The 27997-nt window shown below is 46.3% G+C and overlaps 1 protein-coding gene and 1 long non-coding RNA gene across 6 annotated transcripts in view; one reads left to right on the top strand and one right to left on the bottom strand.

The window, feature by feature from the left end:
- Window positions 1-409: 409 nt before the first annotated feature.
- Window positions 410-27810, bottom strand: LOC111844827 (uncharacterized). The gene is made up of 3 exons (XR_002838471.2): window positions 27635-27810; window positions 27490-27543; window positions 410-1709 (listed from the first exon to the last, which is right to left on the bottom strand). It is a non-coding gene; the product is annotated as an uncharacterized lncRNA (long non-coding RNA).
- Window positions 11835-27997, top strand: part of npas1 (neuronal PAS domain protein 1) — a 28407-nt gene continuing 12244 nt past the window's right edge. Inside the window, exons 1-6 of one of the 5 annotated variants that reach the window (XM_023813657.2) lie at window positions 14047-14109; window positions 15143-15178; window positions 19359-19523; window positions 21518-21756; window positions 26330-26397; window positions 27732-27821. In XM_023813657.2, the coding sequence (XP_023669425.1) occupies window positions 19429-19523; window positions 21518-21756; window positions 26330-26397; window positions 27732-27821 (492 nt within the window). In that variant the 5' untranslated portion in view covers window positions 14047-14109; window positions 15143-15178; window positions 19359-19428. The other 4 variants (XM_023813661.2, XM_023813658.2, XM_023813660.2 and 1 more) reach the window with 4 other exon arrangements.

Genomic DNA, 27997 nt, shown 5'->3' on the forward strand with positions numbered 1-27997 from the left:
TTTAGATATTTAGACTTATATAAAACAAAGTATTATACATATTTAGGATATCTGTATCTCACGAGTCGTGCCAGACTCATTCCCTTTAAAATATACCTGTATCTTGCCATATTTAAATATACCTGCTCATGTGTTTATGTAATACTTGTAAGTTACATAAGGTATTTTAACGACAGAAAGACATAGAAATATTCTGACATTGTAATGTATTTATCTTTATTTAAAGATATCTTTAAACTGTCTAAAGATATATGGAGAACCACTTCCTGACTTATTAAAAATATATTTTACATTTTTAGACATAAAGACATTTCCAGATATCTTTAAACAGGCAGAAAAATAAGATAATTTATTTTCAATAGCCACTTGCCCAGTTAAAGATAATGAATTCATCTTCAGAGGTATTTAAATCATTTAACGATATCTGTGCACATGTTCTGCACCAAGATACACACAGATATACTCTTAAAATATTTAGAATTCTATTTTTGGATATCAGTTGGTGCATGGCTTTTGCCTATATGTGAATGTGATTAGTAGCTATTTCTGGCTGTCGCAGGTCCTTTCGGTCACACCATGAGCGCTAGCTGTACTCAGTGATGCTATACTGCTTGTTATACTCCAGACGTTTTCTTAATGGCCGATATGAATCGGGGTGCGACCAATGCCCCAGATCCCATCCCCCCTGCTGTTTGACATTCCAAATATTTGACACTCCAAATACTCCAGTTATAAATGAATCCACTTTATGCAATCAAAAATGGCTTTACTCTGCAGCAGATCATTTTATATTCTTATATTTTCATATTACCCAAGACCAAGTATTTTCTGTACTGGTTGTTATGATCAAAAGCGCCTGGTTATTACTTCCCATCAAACGCACTGAAAGTGTTTGAAGAACTGGCTTTTCTCAATGACCTGCGCTTTCTGCTGAAGAAATCTAATCCCCTCTATGAAAAAGATTCGGAACTTCATTACGCCTTCTTTTAGGGTGGTTATAAGGAAACATGTTGCCTCGAGAAAGTGTGGAACAAAGAGTTATTTAAACCCTTCAGTCGTTGACTGCTCTACCCCCAGCCATGAAAACATTTTACGACAAAGAGAAAGGTCTGGATTAGACTGGCTAACTTTTAAACAAAAACGAGAAACATATGGGAGAGTGGAAAACGATTCTGTATACAAAGCTTTTTTAAACATTTGAAATGTTCATAAGTAACAGACAAATCAGCTGCACCAGAGGTGGCCCATTTGATAATGCAGAAGCCTTACATCTACTCTTGAGGATCTGAGGATCTTTATTTGTGATATTGTTGCTGTCCCATTAGATGGCTCTTCCATGTATCCATTCTCGACAGAAAAACATTTAAATGTATTTTTCATGAGCTCATCCTGGTATTTGACAGGCATTGGATGGATCGCATCGCTTTGGTATCCCTTTGAAGGAGCTGGAGGAGATGGCTGGAGATCTGAGGACATTCCTGCTCAGACCACTGTCCCTGCAACCAGGACCCAGATGAGCAGTATAGAATGGATGGATGCTTATTTCAGAGGCGATCGATGTACATGAGCATCATTCTTTTGGATTTGCAGTCCGGCTTGAGTCCTGGTTATGAGTGCAATGCTGCAGTCACGGCTTCAAAGAAGGTCCATCCATTCATTTTCTGTAATTGCTTGTCCTATTCTGGGTTGCAGGGGTTTCAGAGGCTATCCTGGAAACCACAGGCACAAAGCAGGGAATTAACTCAGGATGGGGCACCAACCCATCTCAAGGAACACTCACACACCATTCATACACACCACGCGCACCTACGGGCAATTTGGTAACTCCAGTTAGCCTCAGCATGTTTTTGGGCTGTGGGGGAAAGTGGAGTACCCAGAGGGGACCCCACGATGACACGGGGAGAATACGCAAACTCAAACCCTGGTCCCAGAGGTATGAGGCAACAGTGCTAACCACTGCATCAGCCTTCAAAATAGATCATAAGCAGTACTGACAATGACACGGTTTGTGTTGCTTATATTGATCTTCTAAAGGCTTTTGGCTCCCATAGTTCATTCTACTCTTCTGCACAAACTCCAAACTATTGGCTTGGTGTGGCTACTGTTTGGAATGTTAAGTTTGAATATGCTTTATCTGGATCTTTACTTAGTCATAGAGGCATACCTCAGAGCCCCATCTTAGGTCCCACATGCTTCTTTATCTCCATAAATTATGCTGCAATGCAGCCTGAGATTTCTATGTGCTGATAACACAGTTCTCTTTGTGAGTGACTTGAACTCAGGTGTCTCTACCGTGTAGCTCAGTGGCTGTCCGTATTTGTTTATTTAGAACAGACACTTGTATCCAAAGTTAGGTGCAGTTCAGAGAGCAGAGTTGGACAGTCTCTAGAGCAATTGGTGGGGGGGGGGGGGGTGAATTAATAGCTTAGTTTTGGGGCCAAATGGTGACATTATTCTGCTGACCCTGGGATTCAAACCAACAACCTTCTGATCACAGACACACGGAATGACGCAGGATATTAGCAAATAGGCAAATCGCAGTACATAATGGCAATGATATCGAGTTTGTTAATTGACCACGGAGACTCTGCTCCTCCCAGACTTTTCCGACTCACGTTCAAGGTCTCATACGGTCTGGTTTAGTCATTCTGATGCAGAAAATGTGCACTGTGGCTCAGATGACTTTAGCTGTGCAGTTATGGGGATGTAATTCATGGAACAGCTTCAAAACATCCCTCGTTGTGTTACTGCATTTTAATTTATAAAACAATTTATTGTCAGACACTACAAATTAAGATTATGTCAATAATCCCAAGGCCAATGCGTTCTGCCATTTCCTGCTGCCGATGATTAGAATGCACCTCAAATAATTCTCATTCATACTCAGGTCTCCTTAAGTATTTAAGTTTAAATTGACAGATCCTGCTTTATCACTGTGCTGCTTCTGCACCTGTGGCAATCTGCGACCTATTTACTGTAATGTTTTATTTCCCTATGGTATTTATTGAGCGTGGTTAACGGTTCTGTTATGTTTCTGTATTTGACGCCGTTTTATGCTGCTATTCATTGTTATTCAAGCTTGCATCCACTGTGTTTTGATATAATATAATTTACTGTGGGTTATTTGGACCTGTTGGGCAATCCAGCTCAGCCCTGCATGCACGTTCCCTTCGTTTTATGCGAGTTTCCTCTGGATTACTTTTCCTCTCAGTCCAAAGGCATGTGGTGATAGCTACATTTACATGAAATCATTTATCTGATGCTTTTATGATTATGATTCATGTGTGCTCCCTGGGATGAGCTCATATCTTTCTTATAGTACGCCTAGATGCGTGCATGCATGTGCTCTTGTGATGGGCTTCATTGAAATGATGCTTTATTTTCCATTTGCACAAATACGTTGGAATGCTTATTTTCACGTGTCCCATTTTGCACTCCTTGGACACACACACATACAGCCGGGGAAAAAATTAAGAGAACTCTCTATGTTTTTAAACAAGTCTGCATTTTTAAATCCTGGTTTAATCCTGGTTCTGCTGGTTGAAGGCTGCGCTGACCAGCAGAATGCTTCCAGGTTCAACATTTCTAAGGCAGCAGTGCACAAGAATAAGGTGAAGCAGGAGAAACTGGAAATGACCGGAAAACAGCCAGGTAAAGGGCAGAAGCAACTTTCTAATGCCAGAGAGGACCATCAACTTATCCGACAGTTTCTCATAAATTGGAGGATGACCTCAAGTGACCTTCAAAAGGAATGGGCAACATTAAGTACAGGTGTGAAGTGCACTGCTAGGACAGTTTATAACAGGCTCAAAGAAGCAAGATTGAAGTCCCATAAAGCAGTGAAGAAGCCCTTCATTAATGAGAAACGGAGAAGGACCAGGCTGCAGTTTGTAAAATATCTGTTAAATGAGTGAAACAAAAAAAAATTGTGCTGTGGTCTCTTAATTCTTTGTCATTTTTTTTGTTACAGTTGAGACTGAAGCCTGGGGTCTGACCATTCATCCGAAGCCAGTGGTGCATTTCAGGGGGTTAAGGGCCTCGCACAAGGGCTCCACAGACATGGTCGGGGCTCAAACTGACGACCTTCCGACCACAGGCCTAACCGGCTGAGCCACACGCCGCCCCATATGGCCACACAGTGTATCCCCTTTTTTCCTGCTGGCTTGTGACCTATAGCATCTGTAATAGCCTCCACCCCTCCCTCCCTCCCCCCCCACAGCCCTGTACTGGATATGCAGTTGGAAGCTGGATGAATGGACTTCAGTCCCTCCTGCTCTGGTCTTCAGTGTCAGTACAGCTTCTCAGATCCCTTTTGCATAACCTCCGTATGTTTCAATAAAGAATACATTACTTAGTGCCGTTTTCTGTTTGTTCGCCAGTGCTGATTCATTTACTGTAGCCAATCTGTTTGTTTAAAAATGAAATGTATATTACCGAATTGCTGCTTGGGCTGTGATGAAATATGACATACTCTTTTTTTTATGAAAACAGCTTGCCTGAATAAGTCCTATAAATTCCACATCCCTAAAACACACTTCTCATTTCACCAATAGGTTTTAAGTCGGGTGGCGCGATGGTTCAGTGGGAAGCACTTTATCCTCGTACCTCAAGGGCTGCGAGTGTAATTCCCAGCCCTGGTTCTGCGTATGGAGTCTGCATATTACCCTGTTCTTCTGGGTTCCCCTGGGCGCTCACCGTCCAGAATCACATTTAGGTTGATGTCTGTAAATTTCCCATAGTGTGAGTGTGTTCCCGGTGATGAACTGGCATCTCTGTGGTTTCTGGAAAGCACCAGGCTTGTGGTATCGGACGGTTATTATTTATGAACTGATTTGCACACAGAACCCTTCCTGGAATGACCAGTTCCCCCAATCCTGACTCTGTTTCAGAGGTAAGTCGAGTAAAAGCCAGAGCCGTCTGTGTTCCCCTGAGGAATGATGTGAGCGGAGATCTGCATGTGGATGTTTTTTTAATCAGGCTCTTACTAAGAGCGCCTACTCAGGGGTCCTAGGCCCTCTGTTTATTAGTCTATACAGATAATCCCAATTGGCCAGCTCAGTTTTGGCCTCCCCTGCCCCCTTCCATTGGACTTTTTGTGATTAAATATTTGATGTTTATATTCATTACTTGTCATCCTTCCATCGTCCTCAGCGGCTTATGGAGGTCAGGGGCGCAGAGAGCCAGGAGCCCGTCCCTGGGAGCAGTACACATAGGGCAAGGGACACTCTGGGAGTGTCTCTCAATACCAAGAACACAAAGATTATAATTGTGGTCTTGGCAAGAGCGTTTTTGTCAACTTGGGGTGCAGTGAATCATGGGATTGGACTCGTTTGATAAGGATGCAACCGATGTATCCTTGACATTTAGGGCAAGAAGTAATCCAGGGATTTTTACCGTCCTCCGTACTTCTGTTCATGACTATTGGAACTGGTCTTGGGCAATGGAAGATGATGTAAAATGGTACATGAGAACACAAGTACGGTCAAGTACGCAAGTTGGGAACCTCCCTGGGTCGTATCCTAATCCATCACGAGAAAAAGTTGTACACAGACTTTGTCCTTAATTATTTATAATTAAAGTTACAGTTCCCTAAATAAAATTCTTGTATATATTCAACTAACTTTCAACTAATCTTCTATTCAAATAACTAAACCAGCTTCTAGTACTACATGTGTTGTGCAATTAGTATAAGGCTGTTTTTGCCTAAACTGTCCATTCATGCATGCGAACTGGCGCTCAAAACCCAAGCAGGTTTTCCAGCTTCCGGTTCCTTCTGTCTGTCTTGATCCGAAAATTGCCCCAATCGGCACGGTGGCCACAGTTTTTGCAGCATCTTTACGTTCCACTCGTTTAGTCTCAGGTCTCTTCTCTTCCTCTCTTTCTGTCTCTTGCATTCCCTTCATTTTTGTCCTCTGCCACTTGCCTCTTTATTTCTTATCTGTTTTCCTCACCCCCCCCCCCCCCCCGCCCCCAGTACCTCCTCACCCCTTCGATCTCTCTCTCTCTCTCTCTCTTACAGCCTCCCTCCCCCCTATCCTATCCTGTCGTGTTTTTAATTTATTTATAATTAGTGGTCTTTGTCAGAACGGGGGAGGGTGGGGGGGTATTGTAATACCAGGCAGTCACGTCTGGATACAAATAGACCCCAATTCCTCCAGAGGCCCTAGGGTGGGGGGCATGGTTACAGCCCTGCCCATCTTGCAAATCCCCCCCCCCCCACCACCCCCCCCCGCCTACTGCAGACATTGCTCCTCTCAACCTATTCGGAGGCTTAAATGAAACCTGAGCAGTTGCCATTTGAATGATAGTGTTACAGAGATGTGGGCACGCTGTAAAGCAGCAATGGGATTATGCTGCAGATTCACTTTTGATACACGGACGCTACACTACAAGTCAGAAAACAACTGGCACGGAGGATCTGACAGATGAAAACTCTGCGTTTAGTCGAGTTTTCCACCTCTGTACTTTGTCGGCACTTATATCTATTTGTGTATCTCTATACAGTAAATTTTCCTCTGTTAGTCGGTCTGCTCATGTCAGAATAGGCTTATCTGTAACAGTGGGAGCTGCCAACCCAAAAGAATCCAGATAATCTCTACAGTTTCAATTCAGATATTCGCCACAGTTTCACTACACCACTCCTATTACGGTGCTACTACATAGAGTATGGTAACCACTACACCACTCCTATTATGGTGCTACTACATAGAGTATGGTAGTCTGTCTGGGGGAGCTTCAGCCAGTGATCGGCATCCTATCTGGTTACGGATAACCGTGTCCGTGGCAAAATGCTTTGATTGAGGGGAAAAAAACGATGTCGGCTATGTTTTTAAATACCATGTCCGTGGTAAAAATTGCATTTTGATTAAAATTGTCCGTCAGAATTCCCCACGGTGTTGACCTCTGGATACAGCACACTCACGGCAATAGGTCATTATAACGAAAGAGGGCTTTATTTTATTATATGAAAAAAGTATTTGTCAGGCGTTGTTTCATTACCATAGTCTTGTCTGTAAATGGATTGACCTGCACACCCAGTCAGGCTAACCCACAGTAAGTGTCATCACCCCCAGGTGTTTGGAGTTGAGGCTACTGGGGCTCGCTCGCTGCAGGGCTTCCCAAAATCACACCATGAGGCTTCCTCTCGGCTCACCAAATCGCTGCTTATGAAACAGAACAAAAATCCTCTCAAACAGACAAAATGAGCCTTGGAAGCTCGTTTAATGCAGGCGTAACTGACTAACTGTAAAACTGACAACTGCCGTCCTTTATTTCTGTCTTTGCTTTAGCCAGGATGAGAGCCAAGCCTTGATAAAACTTCTGAGAAGCATTGTGGCACCACCTGGATACTGTATCCAGGGAGAAGAAGTAATCCAAACACACAATATGTTAAGTGTATTTAAATTTATATGAGGTTTTAGAGGATCTGTCATTTGGAAAAAGGTGCCTCTACATTGTAATGTATCTTTGTATCATTCTAGCATGATGGCTACTGCTGTGGACAATGTGAGGTCATTTACATCATATCTCCATACTGTGGTATAATTAGTGGCAGTGTTAACCCATCCCTCCAAAGTTAGGGGTTCAAATCCCGTCTGGAGCTTGAATATTCTCCCTGGGTTTCCTCCAAAAATGTGCCTCCAGTTGACTTGTTTCTAAATGACTTGTACTGGCAGATTGTGTGCCCTGTGATGGATTCCTGCCCTGAGCACCCTGAGGGAGGCGGTCTGCTCACCGCGGTCCTGTGCTGGTAGAGCGCATGTGGGAGACAGATGGATCTTCCCTCACCAGAGCTCCACCCAAGAACTTTGGAAATTGCCAAGCAGTGGAGTTGATTGTTTACTATACAGGACATGATAGAGGTTGGCAGGGCAAAGTGAGGCTCCACTCCTTTCAGATCAGCTGTGCCTTATTCTCAATTATTATATAAAACTGAGCTCTATTTCACCAGGCCGGCACCTAATGCCAGAGACCCGTCTTCCGATGGCTTTCCCATGCCTGACGGCTCTCGTGTTTTTCCCCATATTTGCCATCTTTTGTCTTCCCTCTTTCCCACTCATTTTGTTAATCCTGTCTCCACATCCATCCAAATTCGTCATCCCCATTTCATCCCTCCGTCTCTCTGTCACGCGCTTCTGTCCGCCCTCCTGCCCAGAGAAAGTCGAATGACTTTTCCCCATTAAAGACTTGTCAGCCTCACTTTCTTAGAATTATAGCAAAGCATCTTCACTAACTACTAATATTTCAATGCCAGAAATATACAAATTATGTATTTAAAGTAAAAAATTTATCTTGTTTGCATTATTCACTACACAAATTAGTGCCAAAATATTCCCCCTCCCCCAGTTTATAACAGGTGTATACAGATTTTGCCAAAGTGACGTCTGCTGTCTGATTGGGCCTGCTCACCTGTCATTATAAATCCCTAAGGCTACAGGCCTGTGCCTTTGTTTTAAGTCTGGGTCTGTCGTCCCCCGGTCCCTGCACCTCCCCATCCCAGCTGCCTGTAGCCCTCTTTTGAAACCGTCATTTGAAAACTCACCTGCTTTGCCTTTGAGGGGTCTCAGTAGGCTTGGATTGATATGCGAGGTTTTTGCTCATATGAGGAATCAGTCCGATCGCTAGCTGTGGTTCATGTATTAGGCAGTGACGCTAGTAGCTTTGCCCACAGGCTTTGGCAAGTGGGTGATGCACTTATGGTGCTTTTCCACTGTCACCAAGAACCAAGCCGTACCAAAGCCAAAGCGTGAAAGGACGGGTTTCTATTGCAGAGTATGTGAGCCGTACCCGAGGCGTACCTGATCCGTACCCGTGCTGACATGCGTGAAAGTGTGACCAAAATGAGCGGGTTGTGTTACCAGCATCTGATTAGTCAAGGAGCATTTCCGAATACTCAAACGGTTTTACCGAGCCGACCTGTCTGCAGTGAAAAATCGATGCAAGCTGGAACCGTGCCGTAACTAGTGTCCCTTCATGACCCAGATTGGGTACGGCCTGGTTCCTGCATGCCAGTGGAAAAGCGCCATTAGAGTTTCGGTTTCTGGTGTAGATGACTTGGGATTGGGTTCTAGCACAGACCGATCAAGTATAATCATCATGTGCCATGGTTTTTAATTGTTAGTACCTACTGTGATATGCAGATAAAAACAAGCTCTTGCATTAAAGTTGCCTGGGATAATTGGTGGGATGTGTTAGCTGATTGGGTGCTACTGTCATTTCTGGCCTCAGCCCTGCAGGGATGATACACCCCCCCGTGCCTGTGTCCGGGTTTTACAGACACCCCTCCTTTTCTGTCACTGGGGGGGTTGGCGTGACGTGCAACAGGTTAGGCCGCTGTGTTTGTGGTCCAAAAGTCGCCAGTTCAAATCCCAGAATCGGCAGTGATTTTACCGTTCGGCCCCTAATCCTCAATTACTCCCTGGATTGTCTGGCCCTGCTTCATCAAATGTACGTCGCTTGGGGTAACAGTGTCTGATAAATAAGTAAACTGTAATTCTAATTCACCTTTACAGGTGATTACTTTGATGAGACAGGTGTCCCATCGAGGTTGAATCCTACCTTAGACCTTTCCTCAATAGGTTCTAGTTTGCTTCAGCCTTGGCTGAATGAGTGGTCACAGTAATATCCCACCAAATATTTTTTTGATAATTAGCCAGCAACCTGCTATACTTTTTGGATAGTGGGCCAAATCGATACCAGGATTCAGCTCCAACCTCTCTCAGCTAAACGTAAAGAGAGACTCTAAGTGTATCACCAGGAAATAGATTATTAAGGCTGAAAACAGGAACAATGGCAGCAACTAGACAAAATCAGACGTTTGAACTGCCAATGGTTTAGTTTATTCCCCCCTGGATTATTATCAAGTGTAATTCTACTACCTGCTGAGTCAATTCTTTCAGAAAGTAGTGAGCGAAACCAGGCTTCAAGGACATAGCCATGTTGCCTTCAGATAGGACCTGACTGCTTGGCGCTCAGCATGAAAGCATCGAGTGTGAAAGTGACGAGTGTGAAAGTGACGAGTGCCACTGCCTCCTCCTTCCTTGCTCCCTCCATTCGCACCTGCATTACTCTGCCTTTTCTCTTTACATTTTTTTTTCCTACCACCTCTTCATCCCCTTTGTCCCTCTCTCCCTAGCCTGGGGCGGTGCCGGCCTGCGGGCTTTGATCACAGCACTGGGGTGGGAAATCGGGAACCCAGGACAGAAAAGTTGTGCTGGAGACCGCAGGAGGACAAGGCTGGAATATCGAATAGGTGGGAGGGAGGGAGAGCGAGAGAGAGAGAGAGAGAGAAAGAGAGAGAATGGGGGAGAGGGAGGGCAGGCTTCAGACTGTGTGTGAGAGAGAGAGAGAGAGAGAGAGAGGGATACCTCCTTCATGCGAAAATAGGAAAAAGAGTCCCAGATGTACATCTGTCCTCTGCATCTGTCATTTTAAGTTGAGTTGTAATAAACACCAGAAACTCTGTAAAATTAACTTAATTTCTATCTCATTCTATCGGACTCCAGACTCGGACTCTGATGCCCCCATGTGGCCTCTGTGTTGTGGGACCCCTGACCCAAAGCAGGTGTGCAGTAGAGACATGGATACCCAGGAGATTGGGGTGGGGCACAGCACTTTATAGGGGCCCTCGTAACACGTAAGATCATAACATAAATATATATATACACACACACACACGTACATATTTTGTCTGGGGGCCCAGAGTTTTTAGCTATGCTATAAATACACCCTGGTTTATTCCCTTTCTTGTTTGAGCCTTAGGAAATGCTAAGGGGGCTCACACATGTAGCCCTGTAACCCACGCAGGAAGGGGGGGGGTCACACATCTGTAGCCCTGTAACCCATGCAGGAAGGGGGGTCACACATCTGTAGCCCACGCAGGAAGGGGGTTCACACATCTGTAGCCCACGCAGGAAAGGGGCTCACACATCTGTAGCCCACGCAGGAAGGGGGCTCACACATCTGTAGCCCACGCAGGAAAGGGGCTCACACATCTGTAGCCCATGCAGGAAGGGGGCTCACACATCTGTAACCCACGCAGGAAAGGGGCTCACACATCTGTAGCCCACGCAGGAAGGGGGCTCACACATCTGTAGCCCACGCAGGAAAGGGGCTCACACATCTGTAGCCCACGCAGGAAGGGGGCTCACACATCTGTAGCCCACGCAGGAAGGGGGCTCACATCTGTAGCCCATGCAGGAAGGGGGCTCACACATCTGTAGCCCATGCAGAAAGGGGGCTCACACATCTGTAGCCCATGCAGGAAGGGGGCTCACACATCTGTAGCCCACGCAGGAAGGGGGCCAGCAGTGAGGGGACTGCTTACGTGTCTGACATGAGACCCCGAGGTGTTACGGCCTTGTTAAACACACAGGTATCGACCAGCAGCGGGTCCCACAGCGTGTGTCAGCAGCTCTCCTGGAGTGCAGAAAGGGTGCCAGCCAGGGCTGCTCTCTGCTGTCTGCTTTGGGAGGTTTAGGGTACCTCTGCTGGTTGCCATGGTGGATGCCCAGTGGGGTGAATGTTAAGGGCAGAGACTCGGGGTTAACAATAATGGAGGCCGGCTTTGTGCAAAAAAAAGAAAAAAAAAATCCATCTATTCCCCCATTTTCTATAACAGCTTATCCAGTCCAGAGTCACAGAGAGTGTGGAGTCCATCCCCCGGACGCTAAGGACCCGGGGCAGGGGACACCCTGGGCGGGATGCCAGTCCATTTCTGGCCACGCTGATTAGAGATGCCAGTTTGCCTGACCGCATGTTTTTGGTACCGTGACAGCAAACGGGATTCAACCATGGAAACCCAGGCGGCGCGCAGACACCCTGCTCAGACACCCTGCGCACACAGGCAGAGCAGAGGTTAGCATTAGCCGGCGTGCTTCCGTTGAACTGCCACGCTACGCACGCACAACCCAGCAGCTCTGAAAGCTGTAATTACAGCCTTAGCCCCGCAGACCAGGTGACAGATGAGGCCCAGCACGCGTGAGCCTGATGGGCTGGTAGCGGGAAAAGCAGAGCGTGGCCTGTCCTTCACACCAAACATGACAAAAGGGGTCTCATTATACAAGCCATAAATTACATGTGCCTTTATATAATTGTGTATATATTACATTTCCTAATATATAGCGTTACATAATTTGTATATAAATAAGGCTATTATGACGTTGTAGACAAATTGAACTGATTTGTAATACAGTCTGTGTAATATGTTGTCATACATATGTATTTTTTCCATACATCATCTGTAAATTTGGGTGACTCAGTGGCTTGTATTGTGGCTTGTATCAGGGGTGGGATTCCTAGGGCTGAGTTTGCAGGCTCTCGGTGTCCCAACTTTAGATGGACTGGGACCTTCATTTTGCTTCTGGGGTGTGTGTGTGTGCATCTGGTGTTTTCTGGCACAGACTCCAGTCTCACCACTATCCTATACTGGGAGAACAGTTATGGAAGATGGATGTCATTTTTTTTCTAGGATTGATTTTAAATTGTCCTGGTGATATTTCGTCTATATGGAGTGTAAATATTTCATCCCTGTCATTTTATCCCACCTTTTGTCAACGATCCAGACAGAGTATCTGAGCGAAAAAGTCTAACATCCAGCATGTGTGAACCCCTTCCCTGAGAATCAGCCCCCACAGCGGGATGCTGCCTGGGCATCCTGACCCCGGTGTTGGGGTCGAATACCCGCTGCTTCTCCGGCACGCGGCCGCGACACGACTAGATTGCGGCTTTTCATCCTCCCTTAATAACCTCGGCCTGTTCTCATTCCCCAAAGTCGTGCAGATCCAGGAGCACGACTGTATCTGCAACTTTTCCAGGTTTGGTTCAGCTGCCACCGGCTTCGAACGACCTGAAGCTGCACTTAACCACAGCTCATCACCTCGGCTTTGCTTATTTCCCTTCATGTCGTTTATTTCTTATTATTTTCTGCGACAGCCGAAATAAAGAGAACTTGGAACCCAAGACACGGAGGAGACGACCCATCAGTATTCAGCGGAGAGAGTGAATGATAGGGGGAGGAGGGGGGAGGGGGGTGTATCAATATTCTGAGTAGTGTTTGAGGGCAAGGGGAATGAATGAAGGAGAGGGGGAGGGAGGGAAGGAGAAAAGGATGAACAAGGGGGATCGGAAGGATGGAACGGCATTTGTGATCATATTTGGTTTCCTCGAACGTGGAGTCTCCTGCTTTAATTTATTAGTTTATTTATTAATTTTTTTTGCCAGTTCACTTGCTGTTTGCGCTTGCTAAAAGTGCTGAAGTGCGTATGATGTGTGAGTGTGTGTAACAGAGAGAGGGAGAGAGAGAGAGAGAGAGAGAGATAAAGAGAGAGAGGGAGAGGGAAGTGGAAACAGTGTCGAATATGTTTGGATGTGATGGAATCTTCTCCTGTTTTCAGTCACGTTGCCCCTCCCTCTCTCCACCTCTCCTTCTCTCTTTTACCCAGGGTGCTAATCAGCATTTGAAAGGCAGCTTTGACAGTGAGAAAGAGAGAGCAAGAGGCTGGAGGAGGAGGGGTAAATGAGAGAGAGAGAGGGGAAGAGAGAGACAGAGCGAGAGAGAGAGAGAGACCTAGGCAGGAGCAGTACAAACATGCCTTTTATATTTACTAGTGATTGTGGAGAGAGGGAGGGAGAGCAGACAGACGGCCAGCGCTTTCCCAGGGAGACATGACGAGCAGCGGGGTCTCCTGGGAGTGAGGGCAGCTGCAGGAGGGACACTGTCACAGCGGGCGCCTGCCGAACCCGGGCTCAGGCGCACGAGGACCTCCCGCGCCGGACATTCTCAGCAGGCAGAGGACACGCAGACGCTCTCACGCAGACACACGCTCACACACATGCAGCGTGCGCCAGCCCAGTCGCCACTTTCTTGAGACTGGTGTGGAGGGAGGGGGGGGGGGGTGGAGGTGTGGGGGGGGGGGCGGGGGGTGGGGTCACGGTCCGTGACCGTGCCCCGAGTGAGCACGTGTCCGCGGTCTGGGACTGGGGCAGCGATCGGCCGCACGGGGTATCTTGGGGTGGGTGGGTGGGGAGGGGTGGGCCACTAGCAGTGTCCTAGGGAGGGGGGGGGACACCTCAGAGCAGCAGGAGCTCGGCGCTGGACATGCCCGGCAGGTGAGTTCACACCCGGATACGCCGACTTTCAGTCCCCTGCATGGCTCTCTCATGCAAAACACTTTGACATCTCCCATGCTGCAGTTTTAATTGGGGTATCCCAGAGTGCTGCATTGTTTATGGAGCATTTCAGTAATTAACGTCGTGTCAGTAAACATTTCAGTGTAACTACCTCAGTGTTGAGGGATTTTACAGGGCCAGAAGCATTTACGTATTATTCTGATGCTTTGACACCTCGCTGCACCAGACATGGGCTGCAGCAGCTAATGTAGGACTGCACTCAGAGCCCTTTTTGTGTTTAAGTGTGTTTTTGTGTTTTTCTAAAGCAGCAGCTTAGTAAAGCGAGTGCCATCCACAAAGTGACAGTGCATGCTGGCCGTTCCATGTTTCACTGCCTGGTAGCAGGACATGTTTTTAGCTTTCCGTTCAGTCTTTGGGTAAAAGGTTTCGTTATGCCAGAACAGAGCGAAAATGGGACCAGAGGTTGTTTATCGTACAGTCAGTGTGAAATCAAAATGATGGTTATTTATATGAGACTTGGCAAATCACTATTAAAAGTCATTCATTCACACGCCTCCCATGAAAACTTCATTACTCCGATTTTTATTTTCCTTCATAATGTCTTTTCATTTTCTCTGTTGACCGAAGGAAAATATAAGCAAAGATGTAACTTCACTAGACACTTTTTTGCAAACTAAGGTGGAATTTTTTAAAAATACCAGCTCCCGTTGTCAGATTTTGTTTTCTCGAGTTTGCTCTTGGGTGAAAGAGGGGAAACCTTAAACGTTAGCATCTGTGGCCCGGAATATTCTTTCCTGCTTTAGTCTGATGTTGCCCAGTGCCGCCTCAATTTCGCCAAGTCGGCGTCTTTCTTTCTCGACCCGTGACTGAAAATTCCGGGCGTCCCTTATTCTCGTAGCTGCAAGCTACAATGTGACTTTGATAAGCTCTGAGCAGACGGCAACTTGAGTGGAGCAGGTCGTGGTCAAAGATCAGAGCATTCTGTGGGACTGATACATCACCGCCCTTGCAGGTCCGAGATGTTCCTTCTGGAGGCAAACCCCTACTCGTAAGTTCTGCACAATCTACATGTCACACATCAAACTCATATGACAGCTGTGATAATCTAGCAAACCTATGAGATGATACAATCTAAATCTCTTTTGTGGCACTAACAGGTGGTTCCAAGTAGGGGGTGACAAGCAACCACTAGCTTTTACCAATGCCTGTAGAGAGAGACAAGAGGAAAGCGCTTAATATATTACTGCATGAGTTGGTCATTCATCTTTTAAGCAGAAAAGCTTTAGAACAAGCTGACGGGACATCGGGATTCGATGAGCACATGCGTGTTTCTATTTATCTTGAAATTGATGGCGTCTTTATCGGAATTAAATGGCTGCAGGTAGAAGGCAAAGGTTAATGAGCTGACAGACTGCGAACCATCAAAGTACGTGAATACGGATGCAGGAGAGGCAACCGATCTACAGGTTCTTTGATGTTAAAACTTGCTGCGTAGGTCCTGAGTCAGGATCTGAGATCACGTATGACTTTTAGGCTGGGTGTGTTTTCGCTTGCCGAGTATGGAGCCACCTCTATCTTTGGTGCTCCCATTATTTTGGGGACCCGGGAGATATCTGTATGTTTGATGTGTCCGTTGGATTTCTTACAGTGAGTTTGACAGGGCTGACGTTAGCCGTGAGGTGTACATGTGTTGAATGTACTAGGGGGAAAAAATGCATGGGTGAAGGTCAGGATCAGAGGCAGGACAGGAGAACGCAGACCGGTGTGATCCAGACCAACGGCTCCAGCAGCCGGCAGATAGACAGATAGGAGGTTGATCGTGAGTGTCAGCGCCAGCCTGCTCCGTTTCACAGCCCGCTGACCCCGTCTCCACTCTGCCTGTCCACTCTGACCCACTGTGGCTCCTTATGTAACCTCTGCTGCCACTCACAGAGCTGTCAGGTAGAGGACATGCGCGCACACACACACTCGCACACACACACACACACACACACACATAGGACTTAGGTAACGGCAACTTCAACTCCTTAGGCATCTCTGCTCGTGTACTGTACATCGAAGTGAACGAGGGCTGTGATGTTATTGGTTGAAAACAGGCTGAAGGTGATGTTGTTGGGGGGTGGGGGGATACGGCCTGTTCTTGAACAACAGTGTCTCCCCAGTGTGATGACACCCATCTCCTGCCCTGTGCCTACACACAACGACCTGTATACATGTTATTTTCCCCAGTCGATAGGTTGGTATCAATTTGTCAGCCGTAATCAGCCAGAAGGATGCTCACTGTCACGTTTGCATTTTCATGCACGAACGAGCCGTCGCTCTTCCTCCGGACAGATGCTAAATGCGGCTCAGTGTGTCTCGAAACTCGAACGCTATCCGCTGGCTACATGAGCAAAACACCCCGCATTCAGCGTTCACGTTATGAATCATTACCAGCGATAATAATCACCGAAATCCAACATCTTAGGCAACAGTTCATCTCTTTCCATTTATGTGCAAATCAATCAGTGGCTCTATCTCATTTTCTCCCGGCCGGGGAGGTTGAGGAACAGTCGAGATCTCCATCAAGTTTTATAGTTCTCCGGCTTCCCTTTTTTGGAAGGAAGAGGTTAATGCGGATTTAATCGCGCCTTTTATTGATTCGGGCGGATAATGAATAGCGTGGCTGGATGGAAAAGCGGGGCGCGCCTCGGTTGAGGTGGAGCGTTTTCTACATTCCTGCTCCCAAATAAGGGCTTCAGTCATGCTGCTGCGCTGGAGCAGAATCAGACAATCCAGGAGTCACATTGTATATTTTGGACAGAAGCTTCTAAAAATATTTGTCCCAAAAGCGTATCTGTGTTTAAATTCCTCAACCATGCTGTTAAGTCTGATGTGCTTCAGTCCAGTTCATGTATACGTGCGCGCTGTTTCTATTTGCAGTCCGAGAGGTTCTGCTTTAATTTCGTGCAAGTGAGATGCGTGTGCTTTTGCTGATCAGTGATTTAAAAGCGGCAATCCCCCAGTGTTGGGATCCACCGAGCAGATCCCTGGTCCCCTTTCGCTCTGCTCCAGTCCTCTCTGCATTCACAGGCGTGCCGGACCTCGGATTCTAAGGATCCTTGGGTCCGATTTACGTCGCTGAACCAATTTTGGCTGGGTCCAAAGCTAGGAGCATTTTCTCAGTTTCAGACCAAACTGTCTTTCAGAAATGTATTTAAAACGGATTAAAAATAAAGTCTATTAAATGGCACAAACCAAAGAACTATAGTAAGATATCATTTTCAGTACCAGTGCCAATTTAGACTAAACATCTACAGCCAATTCAAATTTAAATATATTCACTCAGTAGGTCCAGAGCAACCAGATTTAGATTATATGTAATACATGCAAATCGCATATGTTAGAACATCAATATAGTACAATTATAGGGGCTTTTGTTGCCTACAGGGTTACTGACATCATAGCTTTACTACTTGTTAATGTCTGTGAATGCCGTGCAAAGGCAACCCAGTCTGCTAGGAGATCTTTGGATTGAGTTTTTGGCGTCCCGTCCTGGGTTTTTCCGAAACAGGTAGCATCCAGGATAGACTCTGAGCTCCTTTGACCCTGTATAGGATGTTCAGAAAATGGATGGATTGCTTGCTGTCTGTTGCATCCTGTAGTTCCTGAAGATCAGGGTGCACGGCGGATCCACTGAATGTGTCATTTAGAGGATGGAAATCCGATTTTGGACATCAGTCGATGCGCCTGCTGGCTTCAGCAGAGATGTACGGAAACGGCGGAACGCAGAAACATTGTTCCCGGGATGCGGATGAGGGGGACCCGGCCGTTTCAGACGTGTTTACGTCCCCAGGTTGCATTTCCCAATCCAGGGCTGGCTGGAAGGGGGGAGTGGGGGGGGCGTGGCTTGCTAACGAAGCTCCGACAGCTGGAGGCCCTAATTAACAATTCCCCCTTGAAAACAAGCGGTAATTGAGCCAAATCGCGATGCGCCTATTTAAATGACGGGGAGCGCGGCGGCGTGGCGGACGGAGGGAGGGCCTGGCAGCGAGCCGAGCGGGCGACCCAGACACACGGTCCCCGCGCCGGTGCCAGGGAACTTGTGACATTTTTATTAGCTGAGGTACCGCATCTTATTAGCCGGAGGAAGCTGCACAGGGACTCAAGAGCAGGCAGGGAGGACATTATAGGTAAAGCCTGATCACTTCTCCTCTCAAGACTATCTATTCTATCTGTTTACAGTTTCCTATCAAGATAGAAGATAGAGATCTTCTATGATAGATCAGGCCCCTCCTTCTCACCATAGAAAATAGGGGGAAAAGATCTTTTTGTGAAAGTTTAAAAAAAAAATGCTGCTGCCATTGGCCGTTCTGGTGGACGGTGCGAGTGATTCCCATCATGCCAAATGGTTCCTAAAAACTGAGCAAGGGCTGAGAAATCAAGTGAACAATTACAGTGAGTGACCGCGGGACGTTTATATAGATAACAGCGGAGGACAAGCCGAGAGATGTAGATTAGATATGGAGGTCAAGGCAGAAATTTGTTTCTATTTAATCACATGGAGTTTTTCCTTCTAAATTATGTTGTTTTCTCATGTTTTGTTGCTGCTGTTATTGTGGGTGTGGCCCTCAGCATGACCTAAATGGGAGGGGTGCAGGGGGCGTGGCCACGCTAATACCACTGACCCAGACCTGGCGAGAGGGCAGTTCTCGCCCGCAGCCGGCCACCAGGATGCCGGGGGCTGCGCTGGCCCTTTAAAGGTCAGCCGGGCTGAGGAGATGGGAGGTGGGACAGGGAGGCCGTCCAGCTGGCACTGGGAGGTGTGGGAATGTGCGGGTGCCCACTCTAGGCACAAATTACACAGACTGGGACCCAGGAACCATTGGCAGCCATGTTAATCTATCTTTACTTCCCCTAGAAATGTGGTTCCACAACTGTTCTAATGTCACTTAATTTTAAGACGGTAGGGGAGAAAGTTGAAACATCAACAGAAGGGTTAATAGGACAGGATGAGCCAACAAGGGTGTAGATTTCGGTATAGACAGTATGGTCTCTACCAGTACTTTGGAAGTACCGTGTGTGTTCAGGGGGGCGGGGGTTCGGGGCTGATGTTGAAACCAAACCTAAGTCCTTGGGAGTCAACGTTCAGGAAGTGCTCTTCACATTCACATCCTTTGTTCCTTGTCTTATTCTCACCCATCTTCCTTCTCCCTTCACCTAACTCTCTGTCCCCCCCCCCCCCGCAGGAGGTCTGGCCACAGCACAGTGCCGCTCGCTCCCACGTCACGCTAAGGGTGGCAGCCAGAGTGTCCTGGGATGGCCACCATGCCGTTTGTCGGCGAGGGGAAGTGTGTCAGCGTGGAGTGGGACTTCCTGCAGGGGCTTCTGGCCAAGCCGCCAACCTTACCATGGTGAGAGCGACCAGTACGCCTCTGCCTCACCTTACCTAGTGGACCTGAATGGTATTGAATGAAATTCACATTGTGATATTTCAAATTTCTGTGATAATATTGCGATATTTATCAAACAAAAAAGGTAAAAATGAACTATAGCCAAAAAGAACTTATCTACCAATAGAATCTGACAAATGAGTTGGTGGCATTGCCAATAGACAGAAAGCAGTGCTGACAAATCACTCACTTTTGCTGGATATCGACTAAGGAATCCAAAATATTTTCATGTCCGTTTACCAGTTCTTGTTCACCAACAGCAAGGATGAAAATGATTACGAATGGCTTGGAGAGCTCATGCAAACGCAGTGACAGTAAACTTTAGACTGATTTGTTAAAAACATACACTAGATAATCTTGATAAGGAGCAATCATTAAAATCGCAGTTTTTGCCTCCTACGACAGAGTGAAAATGTTTTGGGGCACTTATCGATGATGGTCTCAACCCAGTTGACTTCTGCGGTCTTTGCAATGTGACAACTACATGTGCGTATCATATGATATTAACAATATTAACATGACATATCATGCAGGCCCATTACTTACTGATATGGACAAACTGCTTTGCCTGAACTGTGTGGGCTGCCCACCGGTTCAATGGTGGGGTTTCTGCTCTCTCAGGATTGGCTAGGATTACAAGCTTTTGTGTTCTGCTCTCATCTTGGCAATGAGATCCATTTTATTAGCAGGAGATTAACTGCATTTGCCTGGAATTATTAACATCCCGTCATTTATAGGAGGATATAAATACTGTTTAAAGTCAATGGGAAGCCATTGATTGTACTCTCCATGAGCCAAGTCCATATTATATTGAAATGTTCTTTAAGAGCCTGTTATATGAAGCAGTGAAGTCAATATTTCGAGAAAAAAAAAAAAAAATTACAGACTGATACATATGGACCGACCAAGTTCAGGCTTTAAAAAGCCCTCACAAGCATGTATACACACACTCAGGAAAATGCAGAAATATATACACATGTAATCTGTCATCGCTCTCCTCCGGCCCTTGAATCAAAATCAATGATACAAGCATTTGGAGACGTCGTTTCTTTGTTCTAAAGGGACACAAATTGTATAGTCACCACGACAACATAATTCTGCCACTCTGAAGCCATGTTGAGAGAAGTCGATGTCCAATCACTGTGTCAGACTATCATGCTGTATCACAGACACCCTTCCATTGATCCCTCAATCACGGATACGGAGTGTCGCACAGGGAATGAAGGCATAGAAATAGAATTACTGGACTCCTATCTATGGAAAGTAAGCATAGTGGAAAAGATCATTTTGATGAAATTCCCATTTGTAGTGAAGGTGCTGCTGTGATTACAGGATATTATTTTCTGTGTGTATGTAAATTTGAGACACCTTACTGTTTGTAACATTAGAATACCTCCAGAGTAAAGTGCTGTAATTAATTGAATAATTATCTCTGAAAGAGAGAATCAACAATAACCTTCTACTTCTGTTTTAGATTGCTGTTGAACCTTTAAAATGACACGTGAAACATTTCTGTTAGATACTCAGTAATTTATTATTTTATCAGGCTTTGTGACTGAGCGGGTTTCACTGTGGCCTCACTGCTTTTGCCTTATAGGTCGGTTTCTGTCCTTGGCTCTGTGTGTGGGGGGGGGGAGGGGTTCCTATCCTCTCTGAATCCTGTTGGGACTCTGGCTTCCTTCCAAGACATGTGGATTGGTGTTCTTAAATTGCCCTTAAATTGTGATTAAGTGTTTAAGTGTGTTGGTGAACAGTGACAGACTGACATCTTATCCAGGGTGTGTCCTGGGATAGGCTTCAAAGTCACTGCAACCCTGGATTTGATAAACAGTGAAAGAAAATCTCATCTCGTTTTTCATCTTATTGCGTAAATGGCTAGTTTTTTTTTTTGTTATTAATAAAAACTCTGTCCTTCTTGTTTTCTCTTACTCTTCATTTTCTCTGTAATTATTCAGCTTACAGAACCTGCGGAAAGAGAAATCTCGGAATGCCGCACGCTCCAGACGTGGGAAGGAGAACTTTGAATTCTTTGAACTTGCTAAGTTGCTGCCCCTGCCTGGTGCCATCACCAGTCAGCTGGACAAGGCATCTGTCATCCGGCTCACCATCAGTTACCTGCACATGCGCCACTTCGCCAACCATGGTGACCCACCCTGGGGACCCCTACTGGAAGGAGGATCAAACTGCACCAAGGGTAGGTTTGCTTTTAAGTGCACTTTACTTTTAGAGTTCATTGTAAAAAGCTACATGCACATGTACAGGAAATGGTTTACATTCAATGTGAAGTTTTTTGCTTCAACTTAAGCTGGCATCACTCACTGCTGAATTCAGCTCATTATTTCCCAATTGAGTCCCTTTACACAAACAAACACTGCCCACGCATTCTACTTTACCACAAGTACACCCATGGATTGTTTTTCAACATTCAAATCCAAGGGATGTTGTAGCTAGAGAGAGAATATAATCTTCCCAATTTGTAATTACAGAAATTAACGACATAACAAGGAGAGCATAATTACAAGGGTTGTCTAATTGCTATTATTACTGAGGAGAAACAATTGAGCAGCGACTAGAGCAGGGTTCTTCAACTCTGGACCTCGATTCCAAATCCAGGCCGTGTTTTCAGTTCTCCCAGGTAGTTGTTTAATAATTACTGATTCTGATTGGTCAGAGGCTTCACGCCTGACTGACAGGTAAAGGAAGGCTGGAAAACCAGCAGTGCTCGGACCTTCGAAGGACCGTGAGTTGAATAACCCTGGACTAGAGTGTATGCACAGCACAAAACGGACACCTCTAGGAGAAATCCATCATTCTGCAGGTGTGTGAGTGTGTGTTTTATGAAGGAGCGCCATGGCAGTCTAACACAGATTTGTAGAAACAGGGGATTGTTTAACTAAATGTGCTAGTGTGTCTGGCATACTGTAGCTCAACAAGTAGCGTATTGTGCTATTAATACAAAAGCCATGGGATCAAATGCCAGGATGCGCGTGTAAACTATAGCCCTTCCCGCTACTGTAAACCACTGTGGATAAAAGTGTCAGATGAAGGAGTAAATGACAGCGGAATGATGTAATGTACACACACAATATATGTCCAAAAATATGGGCCAAAATACGCAACACTCACTATACTTGGAAGAAGCAGGACAGCTTACGGAGAAGAAGGGCCATTTTACTTCACAGGCTTTTTTTTTTTTAAAGCTCCGTAATAAAGCAACCAGAAGTGTGCTTCCCCAAAAGCTCTCATTAGCATCTTTCATGGTATTGTTTAGCTGTATGGTTCCAACTATGTAAGTTGCTAACGTTGTTAGCAACTATGCTTTTGGAAAACCAGAATAGTCTCATTGCATCTATGCTGTAGGTACTGAAGAAATCAAACCTATACGCTTATTTAAACCTGAATAATCTAACTATAGACATTATTTGAGAAAAGAATTCAGTTACTCCTGTAATGCTGAGTACCTTCATTCCAGTAAGTTAAGCAAGTAGTTCTTCTTCACGCCAATATTAAAACTAAAAGTAATTTAAATAAAAGGTACATCAAGCATTGGCTTGCTTTTCTTTGCTGTTTAAACTTTATTTTTGATTGCTAAATTTCACAATAATAATATTTAAGTTAGCAGCCATTTTGAAACTGTAGTGTAGATAATTTACTGTCCAATTATGTTTTTGTTTCTTTATTGTCTTGTCAAACAGAGATTGGGTCAAACATTCTCCAAAAATATTTTCCAAGATCCACTATTGCGCTCAGTTTATTGGCAAGTTTTATTTGCCATTGATAATTATGCGGTATGTCATTTTGCCAACACTGGCGGAATTCAGCCTCAAGTTCGGCAGCGACACTGAAGAAATCTGAAAGACTCGCAGTGGACACCCCCAAACCCTCTGTCTCTAGGGGGTGTGGAGACGGGGGGGGGGGGGGGGAGCATGAGATTGGCGGAGGTGGGGGGTGCAGTCTGCCTTTTGTCTGCTTTGCACGTTTTAAGGCCAGTCTTGAAAAATGAATAGACAGAGGAAAATCAATTGTATGACCTTCACATGGCGAGAGATAGAGAGAGAGACATGGAGCGGGAGGAGGGAGGGGGGCGGGGGGAAGATGGGGGTGTAGAATGGCACAGAGGCACTTTATGGCATTTTTATTCTCTCTATGTGTTTGTGGAGAGGGGGAAGGGGTGAGGACTGGGGGGCGGGCGGTTAGCACACATAATGAGGGTGACTAAACCAGCTAGGATATCAGCACTAAAAAAGATGTAAGGAAACAAGTACAGACAGATTCACATGTGCACCAGAAGTGTGAGGCATCTAGAAATATCCCTGAATGAAAAAAAGCCGGCCAGTTCTTACATCATGAATCACAAACAAGCAAAATTCCCACCATTAATCCAGGATAGATAGTAGCCAAACATATTCAACATGTATCAGGCAGAGGATGGGAATCATCACCGTGCTGGAATCTTGCTCAGCTTGGTTGCAGAGATGGCTTTATATTACTATATGAGCAACCCAGACTTATGTCGATCTTCGCAAAATGACGGGATAATTTCGGATGAGCCACGGCGATGAGTTTCATTTATTCTGTCCCACTTCCACCACCGGCCTGGCTTGTTAGAGCACCTGTCTTATTTAAATCCACTTTGCGTCTGGCTGGAAGCGACACCGGATTAGACTGCGCTCTACACCAGTCCGGCTGCAGTTTGGAAACATGAATATCATTTACAGGTGTTACAGACGGAACCCCCTTTAATTCTCCAGTTCCTGTCACCTCGTTCTGGTCAGCCCAAACCCCCCCTCACCCCACCCCACCCCACCTCACAGCTTCCTCTCCCTCTCCTTGTCCATCTTCCTCTCTCTTTTAGGCACTCCTTCCCCTGTCTTCCTCTCTCCCATTCGACGTCTGCCTCATGATAATTCCCTGCCGTTTAAAGTGGCGAGGGCTTTTAAGGGACGTTAATTGCACTCAAATTATGTTCGACCGCAGAAGGAGCTGGGGGTGGTGGGATGAGATTGGGGCGGGGGGGTGGGGGGGGGTGGAAGGGGAGTGGAGTGAAAGGATAATTGCAGGGGGAGAAGGACATGGCGATTAGGGTCGTTCTCTCTCTGTCAATGTGGTTCAACCCTGTCCATTTCTGTAGCAGCAGCTGTACGGTGGGGGTGGGGTCACTGGTGCTGCATTCCAGTTAATGAGAGGTGCTGCAATCAGGCTTTAATTTGAAAAAGACAACTAAGTTGACAAAACTTACAGATAAAGCCTGCCATTAGAGTGTGACTTATACTTTCTCCTATCTACCTCTGGAATAACATTAACTCGGATAAAAACTGAAGTACGATTGGGAAACAGAGACAGTAGAAGCTCAGATTTAATTGAGAAGATGCCCTGGTGCAACTGCGTATGACTGAAATCACCATCATGTGACCCCAGCACTTCCATTAACAGTGACTCTTCATTTTCTCTTCCAAACTGGCATAGCGGTGCGTGCCCATTTGCCCTTGTTGCTGCCTACACGGCTGCCCTTTTGCAGCAGCCTATCCGAAAGCTCAGAAAGCCCCACGATCCACCAATCGGGAGCCATAGTTGAATGTCGTTTAGGCTGTCGCCTATACCTGTGTGACGGTATTCATCTCAACACGGGCAGGAAACATATATAGTGCACTGCTCTGGTGGCAGAGGAGAGGGGTTACAGGGGCTCGTCAGTCACCCGCTGAGCCAGCCTACGTGACCTCAGAGGATGGCTGCCCCCACCCCCCCCCCCCCCTGCTCCCCAAGTCACAGCTCCAGTCCCTTTCCAGACCCCCTTTGAGGTCTTTGAATGGAGGGGCTCATTTATATTCACGCACGGTTCCTGTGGGGAGGTTGGGGCCGGTTGGTGAGGGGACCCCCAGTGCACAAAGGCAGTGGGCTTTGTCACACAGCTGTGCGTGTTGTTTGTGCGGGTCCGGACTAGCAGACCCCGGCTCGACACGCATACAGAAGCGAGACACAATGAGCGACAGAGAGGTCCTTCCGCCCGGCGCCTTCCTTACTGCCTTTTTTTTTTTTATTTCAAACAAATGGGAGTTTGCTGGGTTCCTAAGCCCTGCCAGCGACGGACGCCCAAAAAGATGCCCCTTTTGACGCCTTACAGTTCCAGCACGCTGTTGGAAAAGCGTGTCAATGGTTTAACGAGCCAAGGTCTAACGTTTTGAAACAGACTGAAACGCCAAGGCCGTGATAGTGTGCCTCTCCCGTTGCGAGAAACCTCAGTCCATTTTTGCTAATTGGGCAGATGCCTGTTGATGTTGCCTGAAATGTTGAAATGGGGGCGTTGCAGAAGAGACGAGGGTTTTGTGCATTTATTCGGTAGAAACCCTCATCTGTGGTAAAACAGCTCAGGGGGGGGCAGGGGGACGATTGGTGATTTCATTAGTTTGTTCCAATTTTTATCAGATGTAAGCAAAATGTTAACGTGAGGTGTCGTAAAAAACTGAAAATATGTAAGTCTCGTTATTTTTTGTAAATTAACCAACCCCTCTATATACCCCAAGCATTCTGCAGCATTCCGCAAAACTGGCCGCAGACCGGTACCGGGGGTTGGGAAACCTTAACGTAGGGCGCTATATCAAGGCAAAACTCGGTGCTGGGTTTCCAAAACATGTAGGCTCTATAGACTAGCATTGAAGTCCTGATTAGTACCAATTAGTACCAAGTCTGTGTGGGATGCTAACAGGTCAAAAGTCACATGTTTCCCTAACCTCCCTAACCTGTGCATTCCTTTGTGTCTCTTTCCCCAGTGCACCGCAGTTCACGCTCCCTGGCCACTGACATGTTTGAACAACACCTAGGAGCCCACGTGCTGCAGGTAATGAAGGACACCCCATCCCTGAAACACTAACCCCCTCCCAGCTACCATCTCTGAACACAACAGTTTGTAGTGATAGATGGCTTATTTTTGGTTTCATTTTTAATGTCATTATTTGATTTTCCTAACCCAGTGTTTCCCAAACCAGTCTTTGGGGAACACTGGACAGATCCACAGTTCCCAGCACACCTGTAAGGTATTAAAATGCTCCTGATTGTTTTGGTCAGATGTTCTGGGAACGGGATAAAACAAAAATGTGGATCTGTCCAGTGTGCCCCAAGGACTGGCTTGAGAAACACTAGTATAACTTAAAGAAGATGCACAAACGGTCTTTAAATGTTGAGGACACTGAGAAATTCCCCCATCAGATCAGAGTTGCAGCCTGTCCCATATTTTTCGTGTGCAATACGCCCTGCATTGCAGCCCCATCGATTTTAATTTTTTTTTAATCGTAGGGGACCACTTCTCTCGGCAAATCATATCGTCGGTGACCCGGCGGGGGTGGGGGGTGGTGGTGTCCCTTATTTCTTCGGAATGAAAGTGGCATGTTTCTGAAGGTAGTCTGGCAAGGTAGGCGCGGAGACGTACGTCTTTTAATCGTGACCCGTCAAATTCTCAGTGGGCACAAACGGAATGCGGCAAATGTGGAAAACCCGGTAATGGAGGGGGGGAGCGTGCGTGTGTGCGCGAGACAGGAGTGGCGCGCGGGTGGAAGGAGCGCGCGGACGGACGTCAAATTACGGCTCTGGAAAGCGGCGCGCCTCTTTCGTTCCCCGCGTGCTCTGTCAGTAATAACTAGATAATTACACTTTATTTCCCGGTGATTCAGGCGGCTTGTGGCTCCCGCAACCCGTCCACTTGAATTTGCATACCGAATGTGTGGTTGCATAAATTATCGCCACTTTAAGCGTCTCCGCAAAAATAGCAATCATTCCCCCCCGCCAAAGCGACTACCTCTCTTCACCCCTCTCTTGGTGGGTGCTTGCTATTATCATTAATGTGCTTTTTCCCCAAAAAACTATTCTGACAGTGTCGTCGCTCACCACATCTCTTCTGTTTATATTTTGAAGGTATATATACTATAAAACCTACCGTGGTGGTTGGCTACTCGCACTGCCCACGCTGTTTGTCGTCCTTCGGGCGTTTCTGGGGGAAGGTAGCGGAATTAGTAACCTTTGTAATGCCGCCCCCCCAGGGCGGTCACAGATCATCAGCAGCACACGTCCATTAACCTTACCCATTTTGATATCCGCCGTCATATAAGTGATGACAGTGAGAAGTTAATTAGAGTGATTTGTTGATTTTAATGGGCGTCTCCGTGTCCTTTCCTCCAGTCGCTGGATGGTTTCGTGTTCGTGGTCAGTCACGAGGGTCGCTTTCTCTACATATCCGAAACTGTGTCCATCTACTTGGGCCTCTCGCAGGTGAGTCATGCCCGCGCCCGCCCCGCCAGGGTTGCCAACTCGCGCATCTAGCATCACGTGACCCTCACGCTTTCAGATTCTCACGCTCATGCAAGTCTATATTATTCCACTGTAAACCTAAAATAATCTACATTAAAAGCATGGGCGTAAATTAGGGGCGGTTGTACCCCCCCCCC

Source organism: Paramormyrops kingsleyae, chromosome 17 (genome assembly GCF_048594095.1).
Source record: "Paramormyrops kingsleyae isolate MSU_618 chromosome 17, PKINGS_0.4, whole genome shotgun sequence".
NCBI lineage: Eukaryota > Metazoa > Chordata > Actinopteri > Osteoglossiformes > Mormyridae > Paramormyrops > Paramormyrops kingsleyae.